The sequence below is a fragment of the Seriola aureovittata genome, chromosome 11, assembly GCF_021018895.1.
Source record: "Seriola aureovittata isolate HTS-2021-v1 ecotype China chromosome 11, ASM2101889v1, whole genome shotgun sequence".
Lineage (NCBI taxonomy): Eukaryota > Metazoa > Chordata > Actinopteri > Carangiformes > Carangidae > Seriola > Seriola aureovittata.
Genome location: NC_079374.1, coordinates 9,792,395 through 9,812,030, shown reverse-complemented (window position 1 = coordinate 9,812,030; position 19,636 = coordinate 9,792,395). Strand labels below are relative to the sequence as shown.

Here is a 19,636-nt window from a genome sequence, read left to right as displayed (position 1 = left end):
ACACTGTGCAAATTATGACCTTTCTTTCTTCGCCCACTGTATTGACAGTCTGCTGTTAAAAGGGTATGGTGTTATGTTATTTGTTTCTTACAGTGAAAGAATAATTGGAAGAACACACACAGTCCAAACATACATATGGACATTTGCTCCTTCTTCTGTCCTCTGGGCACAGTACAATATACGCTCCATGTTGTATTGTTTGCAAAGAACATTTCAAACTGTCCCCTTAGACGTTTGTTTTCGGTGTCTGGATTTAAATTAATTCACCTTGTGGTTATTTAAGAATATAATCAGAGAGAGCAGATGGCGTGAAAAAGTACATACAAGCACACACAGTTTTACGCATTAGCCACCACAACAGCAGTTGGCAGTTGTAGGCGCAGTTTTGTTGTGTACTTTTCAAAGGAATTTCATCAGGAGACAATGATGCTTCTTTATTTTCCCAGAGTCCAATCACTGGTTCAACTGACAAACTCACTTTTCAACCCATTAGTTGATGATCATAGAGATCATAAAGCCGTCATAGAGTGTGATGATTTTTCCATTAATGTGCCGGCTGAGAGAGTAATCAGATGTGTAATGGGTGTTAGAAAATACTGACAACAAACAGTCAAAGGTGGACACAAAAGAAAAACATCAAAAGGAAATCAATGTTTTTAATGTGCAGTGAGAAAGTAAGGGCAACTGATAATGATTGTGTTTCTATAAAGATAGACATTTCTTTCCAAGTGAAAATTGTGTTTATATATTTATATAAATATCTATATTATATATAGAATACATATCTATTTGCTATGCATACTCAAAAATCACACCTTCAAATATATTTAAAAAGTCTTTCAAAACACAAATGTTTTCTTTTCTTTCCTTAAACATGAACTATCCATATGAACCAAAGTAATTATCAAGATGGGAATAATATTGTGTTTTAAAAACCAAAACATTGAAAATGCTTTACTTTTGAATCTAGAACAGTAGAGGACATATTTTTTCATGTTGGATTCAAAAGCCACCTTAATCTCTTAACAAACCAGGAATCACATTGCAAGGATACAAAACCAGCATAACACTTATACACAAATCCCCTTTCTATGGTAGATGAAATGCAAATAAGTATGACTTTTCAAGCAAACTCTTTTCTGTTATAAAAATAGAATTCTTTTTAAAATAATCTACAGATTTCTTTTTAAGGTGAGGCATTTCACTATCACTCTAAAACAGCAAGGCTGTTTGTTTCAATAGAAAATATGAAGCTTTAGAGAGAGATCTGCCAGTCTATCGGTCTATCTGATTGGAGAGGACCAGCACTGTCCCCCAACCGCTCCGCCTTCTCGCTGTCACAGGACGGTGTGTGTTTGCCAGCTCCTCCTTCTTTTTGCATATTCTATGATTTTTTTTAAAAGTGAGTTTCCTTTTAAACTAGATACACCTTTTACAGGTAAACAAAAAGAAGTTTCAGCTCCTTGAAGCTCCTGAAATGTCCAGGCAATTCCAAAGGTGTTAAAAAATGTTCTCTTAAACTACATAAAGATTGAAAAACAAACAAACAAAAAAAGAAATACAACAGCGCAGGTACATGGACATACTGGTTTTCCAAACAAGCGCATTGAAATAAGAATAAAAAACAAACTAAAAAGAGAAAACAATAAAAAATATACAACTCTGTATAACAAGGTAAAGCAAAGTCCTACAGTAGAGAAGGCAACAAACATGATTGAAAAAAACAAAACAAAAGAACAAAACAGGAAAACACTGATGCTACAAAGAAATTGAAATATATGTACAAGACCCTGTTTTCCTTGTGTTTGTATGTATGCACATTTGTGAGTGTGTGTGTGTGTGTGTGTATGTATGTGTGTGCGAAATTGCCATAGTGTGTTGGTTCTTTAATATGGAGTCCTTGCAAGTCTGTCTCTTGCTAGTTTGATGAAACATTGTTTTCTTAATATCTCCTGCAGTTTCACATAGAAAACATCCCCTGTAACACAGGCGCCGTCCTCTTGAAAAAACAAGGGTAGCAGTGTCCAAAAACCGGCTGCATCTCCGTGACTTGCTGCTAGTTAACAACAGGTGGAATCAAATGGATCCAAAACACTTTTCACCAAAGTCATGAGCATGAACTGTGTTCCACCGTGTGTACCAGACTGAGCCCAGCCACGTCTGACCCTGACTGATCCTCCTACAGCCGATGCTGAGCCGGGTCATCATTACCAGATGACGCTGGAGATGCTGGTTTCTCTTGGCAGCAGAGGGAGCATGGCGTTGTTAGCATGTGCCTCCTCCAGGCTGTGCTCTCGGCTCTTCCCAGGAGGCCTCTGTCCATTCAGCAGTGTTAGAGGGATGTTGCAGTAGGTGTGCTGGTTCCCCAGAGAAGAGAGAGGTGGCAGGGTCCCGCCTGGGGGTATGTCATACTCGTAGCTGCGGTAGTAGTGTTTCTGCCTCATGGTGGTGTGGTAGGTGTTGTGGAAGGAGGAACGCAGCTCAGGGTGGGCGGTGGCCATGGCGGTGGAAGTGGCTGCTGCCATGGAGATGGCGGAGACGGTCTGCAGCTCTCCGAAGGGGCCCTGCTCGCTGACGTCCAGCGCCGGCTCGTGGGTGAGCATGGGCACTGTGCGCCTGAACGGCATCTCGTACTGCAGCTGCTTCCAGAACTTGGAGTTGAGCTTGTTGCTCTTGGGGCCACGCCACTTGATGACGGTGAGGGTTTTAATGGTATGCTTAAGAGCCTCTACCTCCTGGTAGTTCATGATGCCACGCAACTCGGCGCATTCGATCAGGATGACTTTGATCTCGCCAGTCACCAGCATGTTGCGCAGCCGCGTCTCCAGCTCAAAGATGCTCCAGCCTCGCCGCACCACATAGTTGGGTGTCATAACTATAATGAGGCGTTTGCTCTGGTCGACACAGCGTGCCACATCCTCTATGTAGGCTGAAGGAAAAAAAGAAAAGAAAAATAAAAAAGGCATGAGAGAGGCAAGAAAGTTGAGTAATGTGCATTTAAAATGTTTTGAGTTAAAGATGTTAAATGAGTGCAGGACCACAACACTGAACAATGATAGATGAAGACACAGCACCAAACACAAAACACGAGACAGTGACAGGTGGTTATTTTCTAGCACTCATTTTAGTCTGTAGTTTATAGTGTGAACAGAAAGACAGCAACTGCATATGTGTGTGTAGACACATATCTAAAATCATGGTTCTTTGTGAAGTTGAATATGTCTTTAGCTCTAAAGCAGTGTAAAGTATTATTCTATGTATTGTAATCAATTGTCTGAGTGGAGAGCAGCCCCAAAGACCAGTGCTGCGCTAAATAGCGTCAGATTGATAAAGCTACACAGTCAATAAGACTAAGCTGAGTTGCTGTCCATTGAAGTTGGCCTGATGTTTCAGATCACAACAACAGAGCCACTCTAAGTGTCTTTTTGAAACTGGAGCAGGTAAATGACAGCAGCTGACAGGAGAGGAGAAGACTGAGGGCGAGTACCTCCAAAGAGTCGCGTGTCATCCTGGTAATGCTCATTGGTGAGACCTAAACATAAACATTTTCACATTCAGGTCACAGGCAGAACACAGTACACAGACACAGAAACATACTCAACACAGTCGAGAAAGTGGCCGCCTCTCCTCTCACTCATCTTTTTTATTTCACATATGATTAATCACATTCCATGTTTCCCTGATTGGACATTCATCTACAACGATTTTGCTTGGCACTGATGCTGGCGGCAATTTTCTTTTGATTAAAGGAAAGGAGGCAGCTCAGTCAGCAGGGCTCAGAGCCTTTGCACATTTCCCACTGATGTTTAATTCTGTCTAGGACGTGTTTGTGTTTTATCAGTTCCACAAGAAGCCTACAGTACAAACACACAGCATCACTACTAACTAGAGCACACTGTGTACCGCTGGCACAGACTGGCACTACTAAGCAGAGTTAGCACGCATGAGAATATGTTCAGACAGAATTTTCATGGATTTATTAATGCATGGATGAAAATCAGGGAGGATGATAAATTTGTTCAATACAGCAGCTCTCGGTACACACTACACACTGCGTTCCAATATCTGTAGTACATAGCCTGCGAAGAGCCAGTGAAGAAATACCATAATCTTCCCATTTCATCCGGAGAGGTTTAAGGGGATACAAGAAACACAGTTCTGGCTGACAGTTCTGGGCTGATTGTGTTTGATTGTTTTCTCCCTTTTGCCTTAATTTGGAAATCTGGATTAATCATCTAGTCATCAACTGTGAATATACTCAGCTGGAATCTGCCCTACGAGCACAAAACACTGAAACACAAGACAGTGACAGTGAGAAACAACACTGAAGACAAACAACACACAACAAACACTTAAAACTTTGGCAAACACTACAGCAGCTACAGCAGCTGTTAATGCCCTCACACTCCACTACGGTATGTTACATGAACATACAGTATGTGTGCTAGCGTGTATACACAGCCGGTCACAGTGCTTACTTCCTGTTGGAATCAGGTCTCGATCTGGGATGAAGAGTTTGTAGCCGTAATGTTTCTCCAGGACGTCAGGGAGGATCTCCAGGGCAAAGCGTTCCTCCTCCCTGGTCTCTTGACTCCACTGGTCCGGGTCCACTTTGGTGTAGGACAGGTACGCATCGTAGTCTTTGTTTTCTGAAAAACAGAAAAATCATTTACTGAATATCCTGCATCCCTGTCTGACTTTACAGCAGAGTTCATACGAGACAAAAAGAAAATTTGGATGTAACTTCACTCCATCAGTTTATTTCTCCTCTTCTGACAAAGTTTGTTTTTCAACAAGACACAAAACCTTCGGTGTAATTTAGATATTACTGTAATATGCCTCTATAAAAGCCTCAGGTCAGGGCTCTGTGCAGGCCAGTCGAGTCCTTAACAGGAACAAAGTGACCTGGTTCAACAAATAGGCCCAGACCAAGAAAAAAAAAACCATTTGTGGACAGTGGTGTCAGTCTACTTTTGTCCATTCAGTTTATATGAGAAACAAATTAGAGTAGACACAAAAATACCCAGATCATGATTCAAGCAATATCCTCTTCCCCACCTCAAAATGATTTCCCAGAGGAAAGGGGGAAGAACTGAAAAAGCAAGAAGATAGACGATGGGGAAAAAGCTCTACTGGTGACATGTTCAGTAAGCCCTAGTCATTATGCTCTGTAGAAACTGGAATGTGGGCCAGCCAAAAAGGAAAGAGAGGGGCTTTTTCACAGAGTCTTTGAGGAGCGCATGCAGCTTTGAAACTCACTGGAAAGGCCAGGGCTGTGCTCAGAAAGGATCCAAACATCAAACAACGCTTTCAAATTAGCAACCAACCTTGCAAATTAACCACCTAGCAAACTTGGAAAATCAAAAACAGCTTGTATCAGTGGTCCCTGACGGTATGACTTAATCATGTGGAAGTTTGAGTCAACAAAACAGTGTGTAATAGATAATTCATGCTACTGTAGAAACAATCCAGTGATTTAAAAATGAGTTCAGTCTTTCCAGAATTTTTGAAAAGAAAACAGGCAAGCTCAAAATACAAAGCAAAAAAAGAAAGATACTGGGATATAAACAGACAAATCCGTTACTGACGCTAAAGTTAACTATGTTCTGTAAAGAAAACAAAAAGTTGCCCTCCAATTTCAGGCTGTTTATGCTCCTATTTGCCGTTCAGGGAAGGAGCTTCGAGCCTATCCAGTCCCCTTGTACCACAATCTGGCCTTTGACAGCAAAGAGTGGGCATCATTCCATGACTTATTGAGACTGATCTCTTTTTAAATGGGCAACAAATTGAAAATCTGTCTCCGCTGTTCCCTATGCAGCCATTGTAGCAACGTACACACACCATCACGTGCAGCAGGAAGAGACACACACACACACACACACACACACACACACACACACACACACACAAAACCGTATTCACACAGGTAAACAGATAGACACACACATTCACACACATGAAAACAAACCAACAAAGGCACATACACAGTCATCAATGCTTGCATGACATTGAAGTTTGGACAAGAAAGACCCGATGAAGAAAAATGGGCCTCGGGCAGAGAGAGAAATTTTTTTAAGACGCTCTGTCTCTACCTCCATCCACGTCCTCGCTGCCAAAGTGCCTCCTATAGAAAAGCATCAGCTCGATCTTGTAGCATTTGTAGAGGGAGATGAGAAAGATGAGCAGCAACAGGATCGCTCCCAGCCCTCCTGCCAGCTCCACCGTGTACATGAGCTCTGCTGAGGACAAAACACACAGAACAGAAGATGTTTAAAAATGCTGAGACAATCATGGGTCGAACTTCATTCACAGTTACGTGTGTTATGAATACACAAAAAGAGGTTATTGATTCGGCACCAGGTTGGACTCGAGAGTTGTTTTTTTTTCTTATTCCTTTTTTTTCTCTCTCTCATTAGACTCAAAGAATGAGGCAGTTAAAGAACACATTTACATTTGCGGGGATGCTGAACGATCATCAGTACTTTCAGAGCTCAGCTCAAAGTGAAGGAGCATCAATCTTCAGTGGGAAGAGACACGAGGCTCATAATGAGTTTGGGAAAAATGAGAGGGCACAGTGCAGGGAGACGTGGGGGAAAAAAAAAAAGATTATGAGAAATTGGATTCATTTCTTTGGAGCAGCGCAGCAATGACACAGATCTGCACCTTGGCTGTCGTCCATAGTGGGACTTGTGACAATTTTGGACATGGATGGAGGCATTTTCAAAACAAGAGGCTTCAGTTTATTCATCTCACTTACTCTTCCTCTCTCTCTGGCATTTCCATCCCTCCCTTCTCTCTCTGTCTTTCCATTCATTTCTCTTCTCTATTATCTTCTCTCCATCTCCCCAGAGATCTGGCTTGGGGAAGGATGAGTTATGGTGTGTATTAAAGCAGCATTTACCTGGTTGGCTCAGCTAGAACAGTTTCACCTTATATCTCTGTCACACTGTGGGCTGGAACCACGCACAGCTGCCATAGCAACTGCCAGGCACTATCTATACTATCACAGATTATGTACCTTGTACAGGTAGGTATTTTTACAAATTATAATTGCATCAGTATGAAGTCAAGAAATATATATAATTATATTAAAACAAGTTCAGATTGCACCAGGGTTATGAGATATTCTCATTTGTTTTCAATTTTACTCATTGTTATTTACCTGAAGTAGTTTCATTGTTATTTTCAAGATATCACAAAGAAAACCACTAAAACATGAGGCTGCATCAGAAAGAAGTGATGTTAATCAATCACACAGTCCATTTTTTGTTGTTTAATAAACAGGTAAAGATTTATTGTTTATCTTTACCCCAACCAGGTTTAATGTAAGACTTTACATTTGACAAAGTAATGACTGTGTTAAAGGCATAGTTCAAGATTTTGGGAAATCTTGTTGCCAGCAGCTAGTTAGCTTAGCTTATCATAAAGACTGGTAACAGGGCAAAATACGTAGCCTCGTTCTGTCCGCTGTAACAAAATCCACAGTTCAGCACATGTAAAACTCAATAATTTACCTTGTTTGCTTAATCAAACAAAATCCTAAGTGTGGAAATGATATGTTGTGGTTTTACAGGGGGTTATGTGCCCAACTATTTCTGGACTAGGCCATGTAACTTGTGCTAAGCTAAACTAACCGGCTGAATGTGTTAGCTTCATATTTACCCAACAGACATGAGAGTGGTATTGATGTTCTTACATAACTCTATGCAATAATGCCAACAAGTACAGATATTCTGGATGAGTTTGTGTAAAATCCTTGATATTTTTTCATAAACTAACACTGTCTCAGAAAGACAGCACTACCGTTTAGCCCTCTAATATGCATTTTTATTGGCTCTGTCCCTAACTTTAATGCTTCTAACTAATCAACAGCAATCATACTCAGTCTCTGAGTTGTTTATGTTCCACTGACCACCACTTCCCTTCTGCCCACTCTCTTTCCATTTTTCTCTTTCTTCTCAGATGGAAGGAAAGGCAGCCTGCAGGGACATTCATAAACCTGCTGCAGGGCTTATGAGTGATGCATTCTGGGAGGGGAAACATGAAATAAACATGAGAATAATGTGGCAGAGAAAGAAAGACAGACAAAGAGAGAGAGGGGAGAGAGAAAGAGAGACAGCGATTTGAAGTCTTTCTTGAAGCCTTAGCATCCCTCTCCTTGGAAATGCTTCTTTGACAGAAAGTTAAATGAAGCTGTCTCCAGTCTACAAAGACCACTCAAAAGGAATTGCGCCGTCTATAAAGAATGGTCACAGAGACAGAGATTAAAGTGGGGGGACAGACAGATAAAGACTTAAAATGTAATTGTATGCTGAAGTTATTGGCCTGTTGGGAAAAGCTGAGGACCAATTTGCTGTTTAAACAGCCTCAAATTACCTCTCTTTGTAGGGTGACAACCAGTGCATGAAAAGAGCTTCAGACAAGTCATGCTAGAGAGCCAAAATAGCTCCACAGCTGCAAGGGTACATGTAGAGAGGAACAACACAACTAAATGGAGCTTGAGCACAGATTGTTAACAGAAGAGTGGATGGGAGAGGAAATAAAAAATGAGAAACGCAGAACAAGAGATACTGTTTTACAGTTTGCTGTAATGTCTGTGCCCCTGCTCATGCCTGTAAGTCAAGAAGGGGGGGTCATATGTGACGTTATTTAATCACACAGCTGACTTGATGTTTATTTTACTCCCTAATTTAAGACTTAATATAAGACTAAATAATGACTACATTAAAGGAATAGTTCCACATTTTGGGAAACACATGACTTTGCTTTCTTGTTGATAGTTAGATGAGATAATCATTCTTATATCTATCTGCTTAATATGAAGCTACAGCCAGCAGTTGGTTAGCTTAGCTTAGCATAAAGAGTTAGTTTCCAGTCTTAGAGAGTTATATCGAGTAATATATAGCTTCTTATATAACTGTATGCACAATGTGAAACTAGTCCTTTAAAAAAAGACTTGGCACATAATACCTGACATTTTTTCATAAACACTGTGTCTCAGAAAGACAGCGCTGCTGTTTTGGCCCTCTAATATTCATTTTATTGGCCTTTTAAGGTATGCAGGGGATATATAAAGTCTTCCTTATCCTGTTAAAAAAAAATCCAAAATGTGATATGTTCTTAAAGAAACAGACATGGTTGTAGTGTGTACACCTGAAAACTTTTGACAGGCAATAACTGATTTTTTTTTGGGCCATTTCGGGCAGTAAAAACAAGCTGTAAACACAAAATGTATCTCTTTAGAAGCTAAATGCTCCACCTTTGATCAACAGCTACTAACTACTAAGACTGACTGTGTGTCAGTCACAAAGGTAGTGGGTTCTTACAGCTTTTTATCTGAGAACACTTTCCTGCTGTTTTCGAGAATGATGCTGATGAGTGCAGTTAGACTGAAACCACAACAGTAAAGTTGAGAGATTCAAAATGAATACAAAATAAAAACACTCCTTAGAGCTGAGGAGAACTGCACAGTCAGAATTCTCTGTAGGATCGTCACTATGAGCAACTCCTTTCACATTGCACACTGACTGTTAATATGAAAATATTGATTATAGCAGCTTTAACCTTTGACACACTGGTCAACAGAAACAAACACATGCTGTGCAGCTAAAGTTTGCTTAATTTACTGGAAATCTCAAAGTTTCCACAAATGCCAAATGTGTCAGGCTGAATAAATTATGTACAAGACATCTAGAATATTTGTATTTGATGAAATGGCGCAGCCAGGCTTTTAATCTTTCATTCATCATATAGCTTTAATGAAGAGTTGGAACAAGCTGATACAGAATATATATATGAGGCTGTCAGACAGTGAGGAATAAGATGATTTTTCCAACCTTAATGCTGCTTACAGTAAAAGAAAAATGCAAAAACACTCCTCAATGTCAAAGAGCCCTTACCCCGCCTGAAGAGCTGGATGGTAGCTTGGCGACGGCCGTTACCATTTTCCACATAACAGGAATAATTTCCCAGATCCTCCTCCTCCAAAGAGTCAATAGTCAAGGAAATTGCCACTTCCTGTTCACCAAGATGCTCTTTGACCACCCTGCAACACAAAAAAACAAACATAAAAGAAATGCAGCTTGTTGACTTAAGTTCCCCTGACCTGTATGGATATACAAGAACATGCAATCAGTGCAACTGAATGTGATGGCAAGCAGCATTTATGAGACGTGGTTCAAGAGTCATGATCCTGAGTGCAGCAATCACAAAACATGTGTTACAATTCAATATGATATATGTGATAGAAATGCCCATAAGCAGCGTCTCTCTGTACACCACATGTATTTGGATGAAGACCCTTTTGTGTTACTGCAAGTACTTCATGGTATGTTAATTTCTTTCGCTGCGCGCAAAACATATGAGAAATAAAAATCAATAAGGACTCTTCCTTGGCGTGTGAGGGAGGGAAATCAAATAATGGCGATGAGAGGAAAATCTTTTTATAGCGGCTGCCATGGTAACGGAGGGAAGGAGAGAAAGTAATATTCCATAAAGTAAATGAGTGTCCCCCGGTGGGCTGGTTGAGCCTGATGGAGGAGGAAATGGGGAGATAATGCTCCCTCGTACCTTAGACACACTACTTAGCCCACTTTTACAGCACCCTCAGCACAAATGACACTTTGGAGGAAACAAAGTGCAAATTATAAAAAGATCACCTCTGTCTGGCCGTGTGTGTGTGAGTATGTGTGCACGTATACGCATCATTTACAGTACGTGTTAATAACAACTATGTTTTGAGAAGGAGGAGTGGGATGAGGAAAGAGGAAAGTGACCGTGTATGTGTGTGTCTGTGTGTCTGTGTGTGTGTGTGTGTGTGTGTGTGAGAGAGTATGTGTTTGAGTGTGTAGGGGTATAATGACTCTCAAGCATCTCTCTTCTCTCTCACTTTCAAGCCGATAAACTGCGCATAAGGACAGCTTGTTGGGGAGATTTGGCATCAGTAAATGAAAGTGTATCATGGGCTTTGCATAGAGAGGCTGAGGCAGTGCTGATGATATTTGTAGTTTCTGCTGAGTTTGTTGTGCAATGTGTTGGGGGAGGTTTGAGTCGCTGAGGGAAGGAGGCAGGGGAATAATTCATGTGTCTCCAGGGAGTGGTGGGTACTTTGAAGCCTCCCATTTCACATTATCACACTATATGAGCTGGCACAGCTCGCTGCCATACAACCTGATGGATAACGACCACCGTTGTACAACCTGAGCCTCAAATGGAAATGATGAGGACCTAAAGTTAAAGTAGGTGGATAACAAGGTGCAGGTGAAGCACACAGATACAGATGAGAGCTGAATGACAGCTCATAACACACACACACACACACACACACGCACACGCACACACACACACACACACACACACACACACACACACACACACACACACACACACACATATCAACAAGCAGCTAGGCTGAAGAGTGAGCTCGACATATACCAGACCATGACCATGGAGGCATCTAATGCAATTTTCCTGCTTGTCTGAATCAGAGTCAGATCTGTAGAATTCCATGTAAATCTTTGTAAAACTCTGTAAAATCCTCTGCTTTCTTCTGGGTGATTGGGTTTATTGATACAGAGTTAGCAGAATGAGTTAATCGTGAACTCTTTCTCAAACTATGGCTGCTGCAGGCACTTTTTCTTATTCTTCAATATTCTTTCCCTTCCTCATTAGCAAAACCTCTGTGTTTGCTCATTTAGTGATCAATTTCTAACTTATTCATTCTTTTTATCCATTCACTTCGACGTGCACCTGCAAAACACCAACTGAACTGGGTCAACAATGTATTGATCACCTCCTTTATTATGCTGAGCCAGATCTGTTTTGCTAATTTATTAATCTCTGCATGCTATGCTAATGTCCAGTCATCCGTGCTATGATAACAACAATAGCCCTGTCCCGCTGGCGCAAATGAGAATTTATGGGCTTGGGTTACCATAGAAATGAACTCCTCCAAATCAATAGGCTGCGAGTTGGGTAAATAAATGCCTGAAGAAACTGTGAGCCCGATGTATGAGTGCTCTTCTCTGAGCTCAAGTTTGGCTGCTGATGCATTAGTAATAAAGCTAAAACTGTGTGGGTGCCAGCCTGAAGAAGGAGGTAACCCTTATAAACATGCCCACTGTATCTGTCCACTCTGGTCTAAATGGGAGGCTTGGCTGAAGGGTGAGCACAGATTTGTTCATGTTTAGCTTCTCCTATGCTTACTCTCCATTTCTCCCCGTCCTTGCCCGGTCTGTATCCCTGGCTGCCTTCATGGAAGTAAAACGAAGGCTCTGGCTGGACCTGAACATGGCTGGGGTAGCAGCATCAGCAACAGAGAGTGGATGATCAAATACATTATTGATCTGCTGCATGAAATATTGGTATGAATTATTGAAAAGATAACCCCTCAGCTAGTGAGTGGGGGAATCCTGGTGTCAGGGAGTAATGGAGGAAGAGAGAGAGAGACAGAGAAAGAAAGACAGGAGAGCAGCGGTGATGGTTAAAATTAAATTTGTTTCTGTCGCCTGTTCATATCTGGGCACAAGCAAACTCACTATTACAGATGTGTCTTCTTCACTATCCTCCTCAGTGACTTCTACCATATTTCTTTCTCTTTGCACTTCTTTCCTGTCTGCTCCCTCTCTCTTTCTCAACCTCTCCATCTCTTCCCCTCCTACCCCTCCTCCTCACCTCCCCACGGACCATCTGCATGCTGCTATAGGTGGGTGCAGCAAGGGAGATAGCGATAGTGGCGGCGGTGTGAAAAATGGCGGTTGTTAACCATCTGACAGGGCTGTCTCCCCAGAGCTGCAGCCTCTCCAAACAGCCCTAATGGGAAACATGCACATGGACCAGCGAATGGACTTGTTTAAATGTGTTACATCAGTAGGAGGGAGAGACATGGAGATGAGCTTGTTTTAAATGTCTTTAGAGGCCTGAAAGTCTGACTTGCTGGGTAAATTTTACAATGTTTCACTGAAATGAGACAGAAAGAGAACATTTAACATTTAGTACATTCATGTGTGGTGCAAAATTTTAATGTGTTTTAGTTACATGTATGTTATTAATACCTACTTAATAAAATATTTGATACAGTATTAACACTTTATAAATTGAATGCACCATACAACATATTTTACTTTTCTTTATTTTTGTATGTAGTTTCTCTGTTTTGCAGCTTTTGTTTGTTTATGCTTTGGCAGCACAATTTCTCAATGTAAGTGTCACTGAAGCTGAAAAATGAGAGAGAGCACGAGAACTAGACCATCGGCCATGACAGTTTGTAGAGCATGCCGTAGTTCATGACAGCCAACAATTTAAAGGACAGTAGTGAACCTTACATAACGACTGTGTCGGCTACAAGACTGCGTTGGATAACCCATCGTGACACACAATTCAAAAACCTTTATTTTGAATTAATTTTCAGATCGTTGTCAGATGATTGTCAGTTGTAATGCAGCTGCACACAAGCACCGGTTTGAAAACTCTCTTTTTTGGAGTGTCCAACCTGATTTCAAAGAAACAAACCTTTTAATACACTGTTTTTTTTTGTCTTGTGACTTGATTTTTTGACAATGTAGCTGATAAATGCAGTGAGTGGCTTGGGACAAATAATCAATAGGGCAGTGCAGCATGATACACTACGCTGGCATCGATACTGTGATATTTTGTAAAGATACAGTAGTGGTGATATTGAAGTGACACTGTTCAGAACTCAGAGTTGCTTGACTTTCTCGCAGTGCCGCAGACCTTTAGTAGATGCTTATACACGAGAAATGTTGATGTGTGTGTGCTGAAACGAGCCTGCACACTTTGTTTTTCTGAAACTGAAAGCATTTCATGAAGCAGTAACTATAAAGTATTGCTCCTGCAGTTTAAAGGGTACTTTGCCACTTTACAGCCATATGTTCATTTTCAGTTACACAGATCCTGTGATGTATAATAGATGATTATCATGCCGTGTATGTGATGCATGCTGTTCTATTGTTTCCTTGCACAGTGTGGAACATTATGAGTCTTCTTGTCTCCAGGTGCATTTTCACAAAATTTAAACAAAAGACTTAAAGTGACAAAATGAATGAGTGATGATCTAAAACAAACCTAAAGTCTCTGCATGATGTTCATACCATAGAAAAATAAATGGAAATCAGCAGCTGCTTGGAAGGCAGCGGATAAATCTCTGGAACATGGTTGGTGGAGTGTATGCAATTTGGAGTTAATGGACTAAAACATGCAAAACCATTGGTATCGTCCTTTAATATTCTCCAGTGAATTTATCCACAGCTGCTATTAATTCCTCATTACTGCCAAGTCCGATGAAATGATTTCAACTCCAGCAGTGTGTGTCTTACTTGATGTCGCTCTCCTGGACTCTTTCTTCGTCCAGGTCCTCTATGAACTTCTCTCCCTTCATCCAGTAGATGAGCGGGCTGACGTCACCGCTGTAGCCAAAGAACGCCCGGCAAGTCAGGTTCAAAGCGCTCCCTGCAAAGACAGAAGATGATGTGCTGTCATGCTTAATTGTCCTGATGGCTTTTTTAAAGATATGTATTTTATGTGCACAGCCCGAAAAATGTATCATATCATACAGGCGCATTCAGAGTCACTCAGTGACATCAACAAAAAGGCTACTTTGTGGGGACATGTGCATTCACAGTTCTTTGTGCATCATACACACATATGCTAGAGCAACATTAATACATGTACACACATACAGACACACACACAGATACTTGCACAAAATTCATGTCAAAAAACGGTTCAGTGAGGGAACTTGTAAGTTGGATGCTTTTGCGCCCTCAACAAATCTTCAGGGACGTACAGCTGTGATTAAAGCAGACAGTCTCTCCTTTCACACAGACTCAAGGGGAACATCTCTGGAAATGTTTTGATTTGTTCATGTCAACAGCGCACACATACACTATACTGATCTGAAAGCAAGTAAACAGTACTGAACACATGAGGGCACTCAAGAGCTTCCCAAAACGCCCCTCGAGACCGTGTGTCCATGAGAGAACAGAAGAGGCTGACACTAACATTATTTTATTTAAGGCTGCTGCTACGTTTGAGGGAAGGTCAAGAGTCAACATTTGCAGTTTACTGAGAGTTGATACGTGGAAGATGAAGTAATTGTCACCGAAAAGCCAACAGGGTCTTTGTTCCATGAATTGATGGATTATCTCCTCGGTTTATCCGAGAGGGAAAGAGTGAAACTTTCTGCACCAATGTAAAACACCTTAATTTCAATAACGCAGGTGGTGTTACTGTGCAATGTGAGAACGATTCATAATCACAGAAGAGCTAAGAGCTAATGTTACATGTAGTCCTGTTGTGAGCCGAGGCCCTTTTTTAGCGCTCATGCAAGACCGCCAGTGTCTAAGAACTATGCATGTATTAAGCCGGTGAACATAAAGATAGAGCATATACTATGCATATGTTTAGTTTGCATTCCTCTGAAGTGGCATTCTCAAAGGCCAGCAATCACATGCTGCTGCCTCTCAGTGAACCACACAGCAACATGTAAACAACACACAGATCAAGAGGAGGGGAGGGTGGGGAGGGAGGCTCATTGTACAGCACATACTGTAAACTGTATGGACATTCCTCTTGGGAGAGCCGGTGCTGTGACTGGCTCCGAGGTGTGTGATTTTGGGAAGCACGGGGAGAAAAATGCATGAAGGGGATGATGGGGGTGAAAGAGATGTCAGTCCCTTTCACAGCAGGATTTATGAGCAGGGGAGCAAAGGTAAACTGTACTGGTATGGGGGCATGTTTTCATTAACGTTGCTTAGCAGGCTACAGCACCATGGACAGCTCCCCACAGTCGAGTGCAGGGAGTAGATGGTAAACTATAGCTTTACAGCTTAGAAAAAGAAATACGTTTGAGTCAAATATTTTCTGACACAGTCCAAACTAAATGCTTAAGTATTTATAGCAAGACTGTTCTAGTGGATTCAATTACATTTTACAAGGGTTCATAATTTTTTGGTCACTCAGTGTAATGAATCTTTGAACACCACACCGCTTACAACTCCTTTTTTTCACACGCCGTGACCGTGACTGTGACTGTGACCGGTGGCACACGTCTTCAGAGTGAAACTGGCAAGGTTATTTTTGAAAGACTGTTGCGTTTGAACTTAGAGCATGTATCCTATGTATTCCCTCTGCCCAACAACCCAGCCACAGCTTCAAAAGATTTCAGTAGGTCACTCTCAGCACAAGGAAAGTTATATGGCGTGCAGGGAAGGAGGCTGGGAGGACACCCAGGAATGAACTGATAGTACTGTCAGTGAGGAGCAGTGGCTGACATTTCCAAAGTTCAACAGCCACTCTCAGATTGGTATTTGTGCACAGCCGGGCCCTATAAAAGCTACATGCTGTACCTACAAAACAGGAACCTTCTGTGTGTGCTGTCACACACATGCACACACACACACGTTGTGGTGCTGTAGCACTTCACTGTACAGTCACACTTCAGTGTGAGTAGCAAATGTGGAAAGTAAGCGTACTGTGCAAATTACATAATGTACAACTATATATGTGTCAGTGTGATCCAATGCTTCCCTTCTCCTCTGTTTAGAAATCTCCCCTGTGATGTTAGTTTATTCCACAGATCAATTGCACACAAGGAATGTCATGCTGCCAGCAGCTAGTGCCTGGAGAGGAAGTTTCCACTGAGCTCCCTGGGAATCACAGGAAATTGTTGAAGGCCTCATGCTGTCTCATTCTAATCCAAGTGCAGCACTCCCCCTAATACTGTCGCAGCCACCTTTGTTAATCAGTAGGTAGTGTCACATCTGCAACACCGCCGTCACATTCAGTGATGCATTATGGGAGCTGGACATTGTGTTCCTTGATTGTGGCCATTCACGTTGGGAAAACAAGACCACAAGGTGTATTATCAGCCTATTTGGAGCTTTGTATCATATCACATAATCTTCACCTGCAGATGGAGTTTGGTCAGTTATCATGACTATTTAGATTAAATTTGCATCTCTTCCATTCATCTATGTTGTCTTAAAAGTTTTGATGATCAAGATTGCAAGTTTATTCCCGAGAAGAACAAATGAAGAATGTTCTTGAGACCTAACGGACCTTGTGTTGAGATTGTTTTGCAAAGCACTGTTTCCAAGGTCAAAAATCTCAAAATATAATTTTTTGAAATAATATATATAGTTGCACTAATTATTCACATTCAGCCACTCAAGATGTTCTGTCTACAGATTAACAGACATGTCTTTTACAATGGTGGCCTACGGGGAAAATGATTGTTTCGTATCTGTGCCACGGCAGGCAAAGGGGATATATTTTGGCAGCAACGTTTACACTGCTGCACTACTACAGTATTCATCTCTATTAATACATCAATGGTCACAAAACGTCCTGTCCCTGCATTTACTTCACCTCTCGCGAAAGAAAAAATAAGATGTTTTTTCTCCAGGTGTTACATATACAGTGTTTAAGCAGAGCTGCAGTTTAAAGTGACAGGCTGAAGAGCATATGAATGACTGTGTTTGCAAGGCTGTTGAAAAAGATGTATAAATATTAGCCAGGCATAGAGAGGAGACAGTTTTACATAAGGCTGGCATGACTCTGTCATTAGCCTCTGAGCCAGCAAACTACTATGATGTCAAGCCGGTTGAAGTCTGAACAGATGGTGGGAAAACTATTAACAAGGACTGGAACAATGAGGTGAATCATTTGCACACTATCAAGTTACAGAGGAGGAGGAGCAGCTTTCAAAATCCCTCTGTTCTCTCCTGCTGTCCAATCTCACAGCAGTGTCGTTGTTATTATAATCTATTATTATCCTCAGAGCAGTCTGTAACCCTTGGTAACTAACAAGAACGATGTGAATGTGTCTGTGAGACCACCTTGGGCTTCATAACAGAATAAACACATACAATCCTCAGGTAATTAAAAGCCCACTGGTCCATTTAAAAGAGGAGTGCAGTCAGTTGCAGGTAAAAACACCACAGAGGGAAAACCAAAGAAAGTTAAATAATGAATTTAAATTCGGAGACACTTTTAAGAAACCAGCATGAGAAACAAGGACAAACTCGACATGTAATGTTCCAGCAAAAACTGTAGACGAGACGGGAATATAAATATACATATACACTGAACAAAAATATAAATGCAACACTTTTGTTTTTGCTCACATTTCTCTTGAGTTGAAATTGAAGATCTAAGACAGGTTTCTCTCTCTCAAATTTTCTCCATAAATGTGTTTAAATGTGTTAGTGAGCAAGATAATCCGTCCACCTGACAGGTGTGGCATATCAAGATGCTGATTACACAGCATTATTACTGCCCAGGTGCCTTGGGCTGGTCACAATAAAAAGCCACTTTTAAATGTGAAGTTTTATTTAAAAATACATTTATTACTGAACTGGTACTGAACTGTGGATTTCACACGACATGACACCCATGGAATTTTGTACCGCTGCTCTTCAAAGGCTGTGCAAAGTTGCTGGATAAAGGCAAGAATTGGAACATGCATCCCAAACTAGCTCAATGGGTGACATGTCTGGTGACTACACGGGTCATGAAAGAACTGGGATGTTTTAAGCTTCCAGGAATTGTGTACATTATGCTGCAATGCTGCTGCAATGGCACAACAATGGGCCTCGGGATCTCACCATGGTATATCTCTGTTTGTGGTGTGTGTGTGTGTGTGTGTCTTCTGTGTTAATAGAACAAGTCTTAGATCTTTTATTTTTCAACTCATGAAAAATAGGAGTACAAACAAAAATGTTGCATTTATATTTTTGTTCAGCAGGCCTATATACATACATACATACATACATATATATATATATATATATATATATATATATGTATGTATGGTGTGTGTGCTTCCCCTGCTGTTTTTAATTAGTCTATTAGTCACAAATATGATTCAAGCGGCGCGTGGGACTTTTACAACTTCAAGCTCCTGAAACTCCAAACGCTTTCTGTCAACCAAAGCAGAGCTGAGAAAACGAGCCTTTATCCATCTTTAAAAAAAAAAGAAAAGTGAAGGCCAAGTGAAAACATAACGAGCCAAACGAGTCGTTTCCAATGTCAGCACCAAACCAGTAACATTCAGAATAAAACACACACACACACAATGTTTGAAAATAGTGAAAAATGTCCTTCACAATTTCTTAGGCCAGTAAGATGTCTTAAATTTGTTTTGTCTGAGCAACAAGCATTAAGCCTGAACAAGGTCATGTTTGGCAGTTTGCTTAAAAATGACATAAACATTAATTCTATTTTCAAAAGAGTCTAATATTTTTTTCCTCCTCTAATACATTTGCACTGAAATTTGAATGTTTTGAAGCAAATAACTGGTAGTTTAATATTAAAAGCCCTATAAACAAACAAACAAAAAAAATTTCAGTTGATTTTATCTTAATTTTCTTGTGGTATTATTATCATGACGTTTTTCTTAATCATTATAATCCTTCAGTAAAGCTTAATATTGAAACAGAAAAAATAATATGAGCTCAGCAAAGGAAGATTTGACAGGGTGCCAGCGATATCAGTTCATCTGCCCTTCTTTACATGTGATACCTCCTTGCCCCTCTGTCTGTGGATTAATATGCTACCTGCCTTTTGGTAAACACTCAAAAATTCAGGTCTGTGACTGTGTCATTTTTTTGATGTTCAC

General features: G+C 40.9%; 1 protein-coding gene across 7 annotated transcripts in view; it reads right to left on the bottom strand.

Annotated features, from left to right (window-relative positions):
- Positions 1-419: 419 nt before the first annotated feature.
- The window catches only part of il1rapl1a (interleukin 1 receptor accessory protein-like 1a), a 244,691-nt gene continuing 225,474 nt past the window's right edge, over positions 420-19,636 (bottom strand). For 4 of the 7 annotated variants that reach the window (XM_056389347.1, XM_056389352.1, XM_056389350.1 and 1 more), the window contains exons 7-12: positions 14,334-14,466; positions 9,900-10,045; positions 6,093-6,239; positions 4,479-4,649; positions 3,488-3,532; positions 420-2,929 (exon numbers count right to left, since the gene is read on the bottom strand). In XM_056389347.1, the coding sequence (XP_056245322.1) occupies positions 2,208-2,929; positions 3,488-3,532; positions 4,479-4,649; positions 6,093-6,239; positions 9,900-10,045; positions 14,334-14,466 (1,364 nt within the window). In that variant the 3' untranslated portion in view covers positions 420-2,207. The remainder of the gene's footprint in view (positions 2,930-3,487; positions 3,533-4,478; positions 4,650-6,092; positions 6,240-9,899; positions 10,046-14,333; positions 14,467-19,636) is intronic. The other 3 variants (XM_056389348.1, XM_056389351.1, XM_056389349.1) reach the window with 3 other exon arrangements.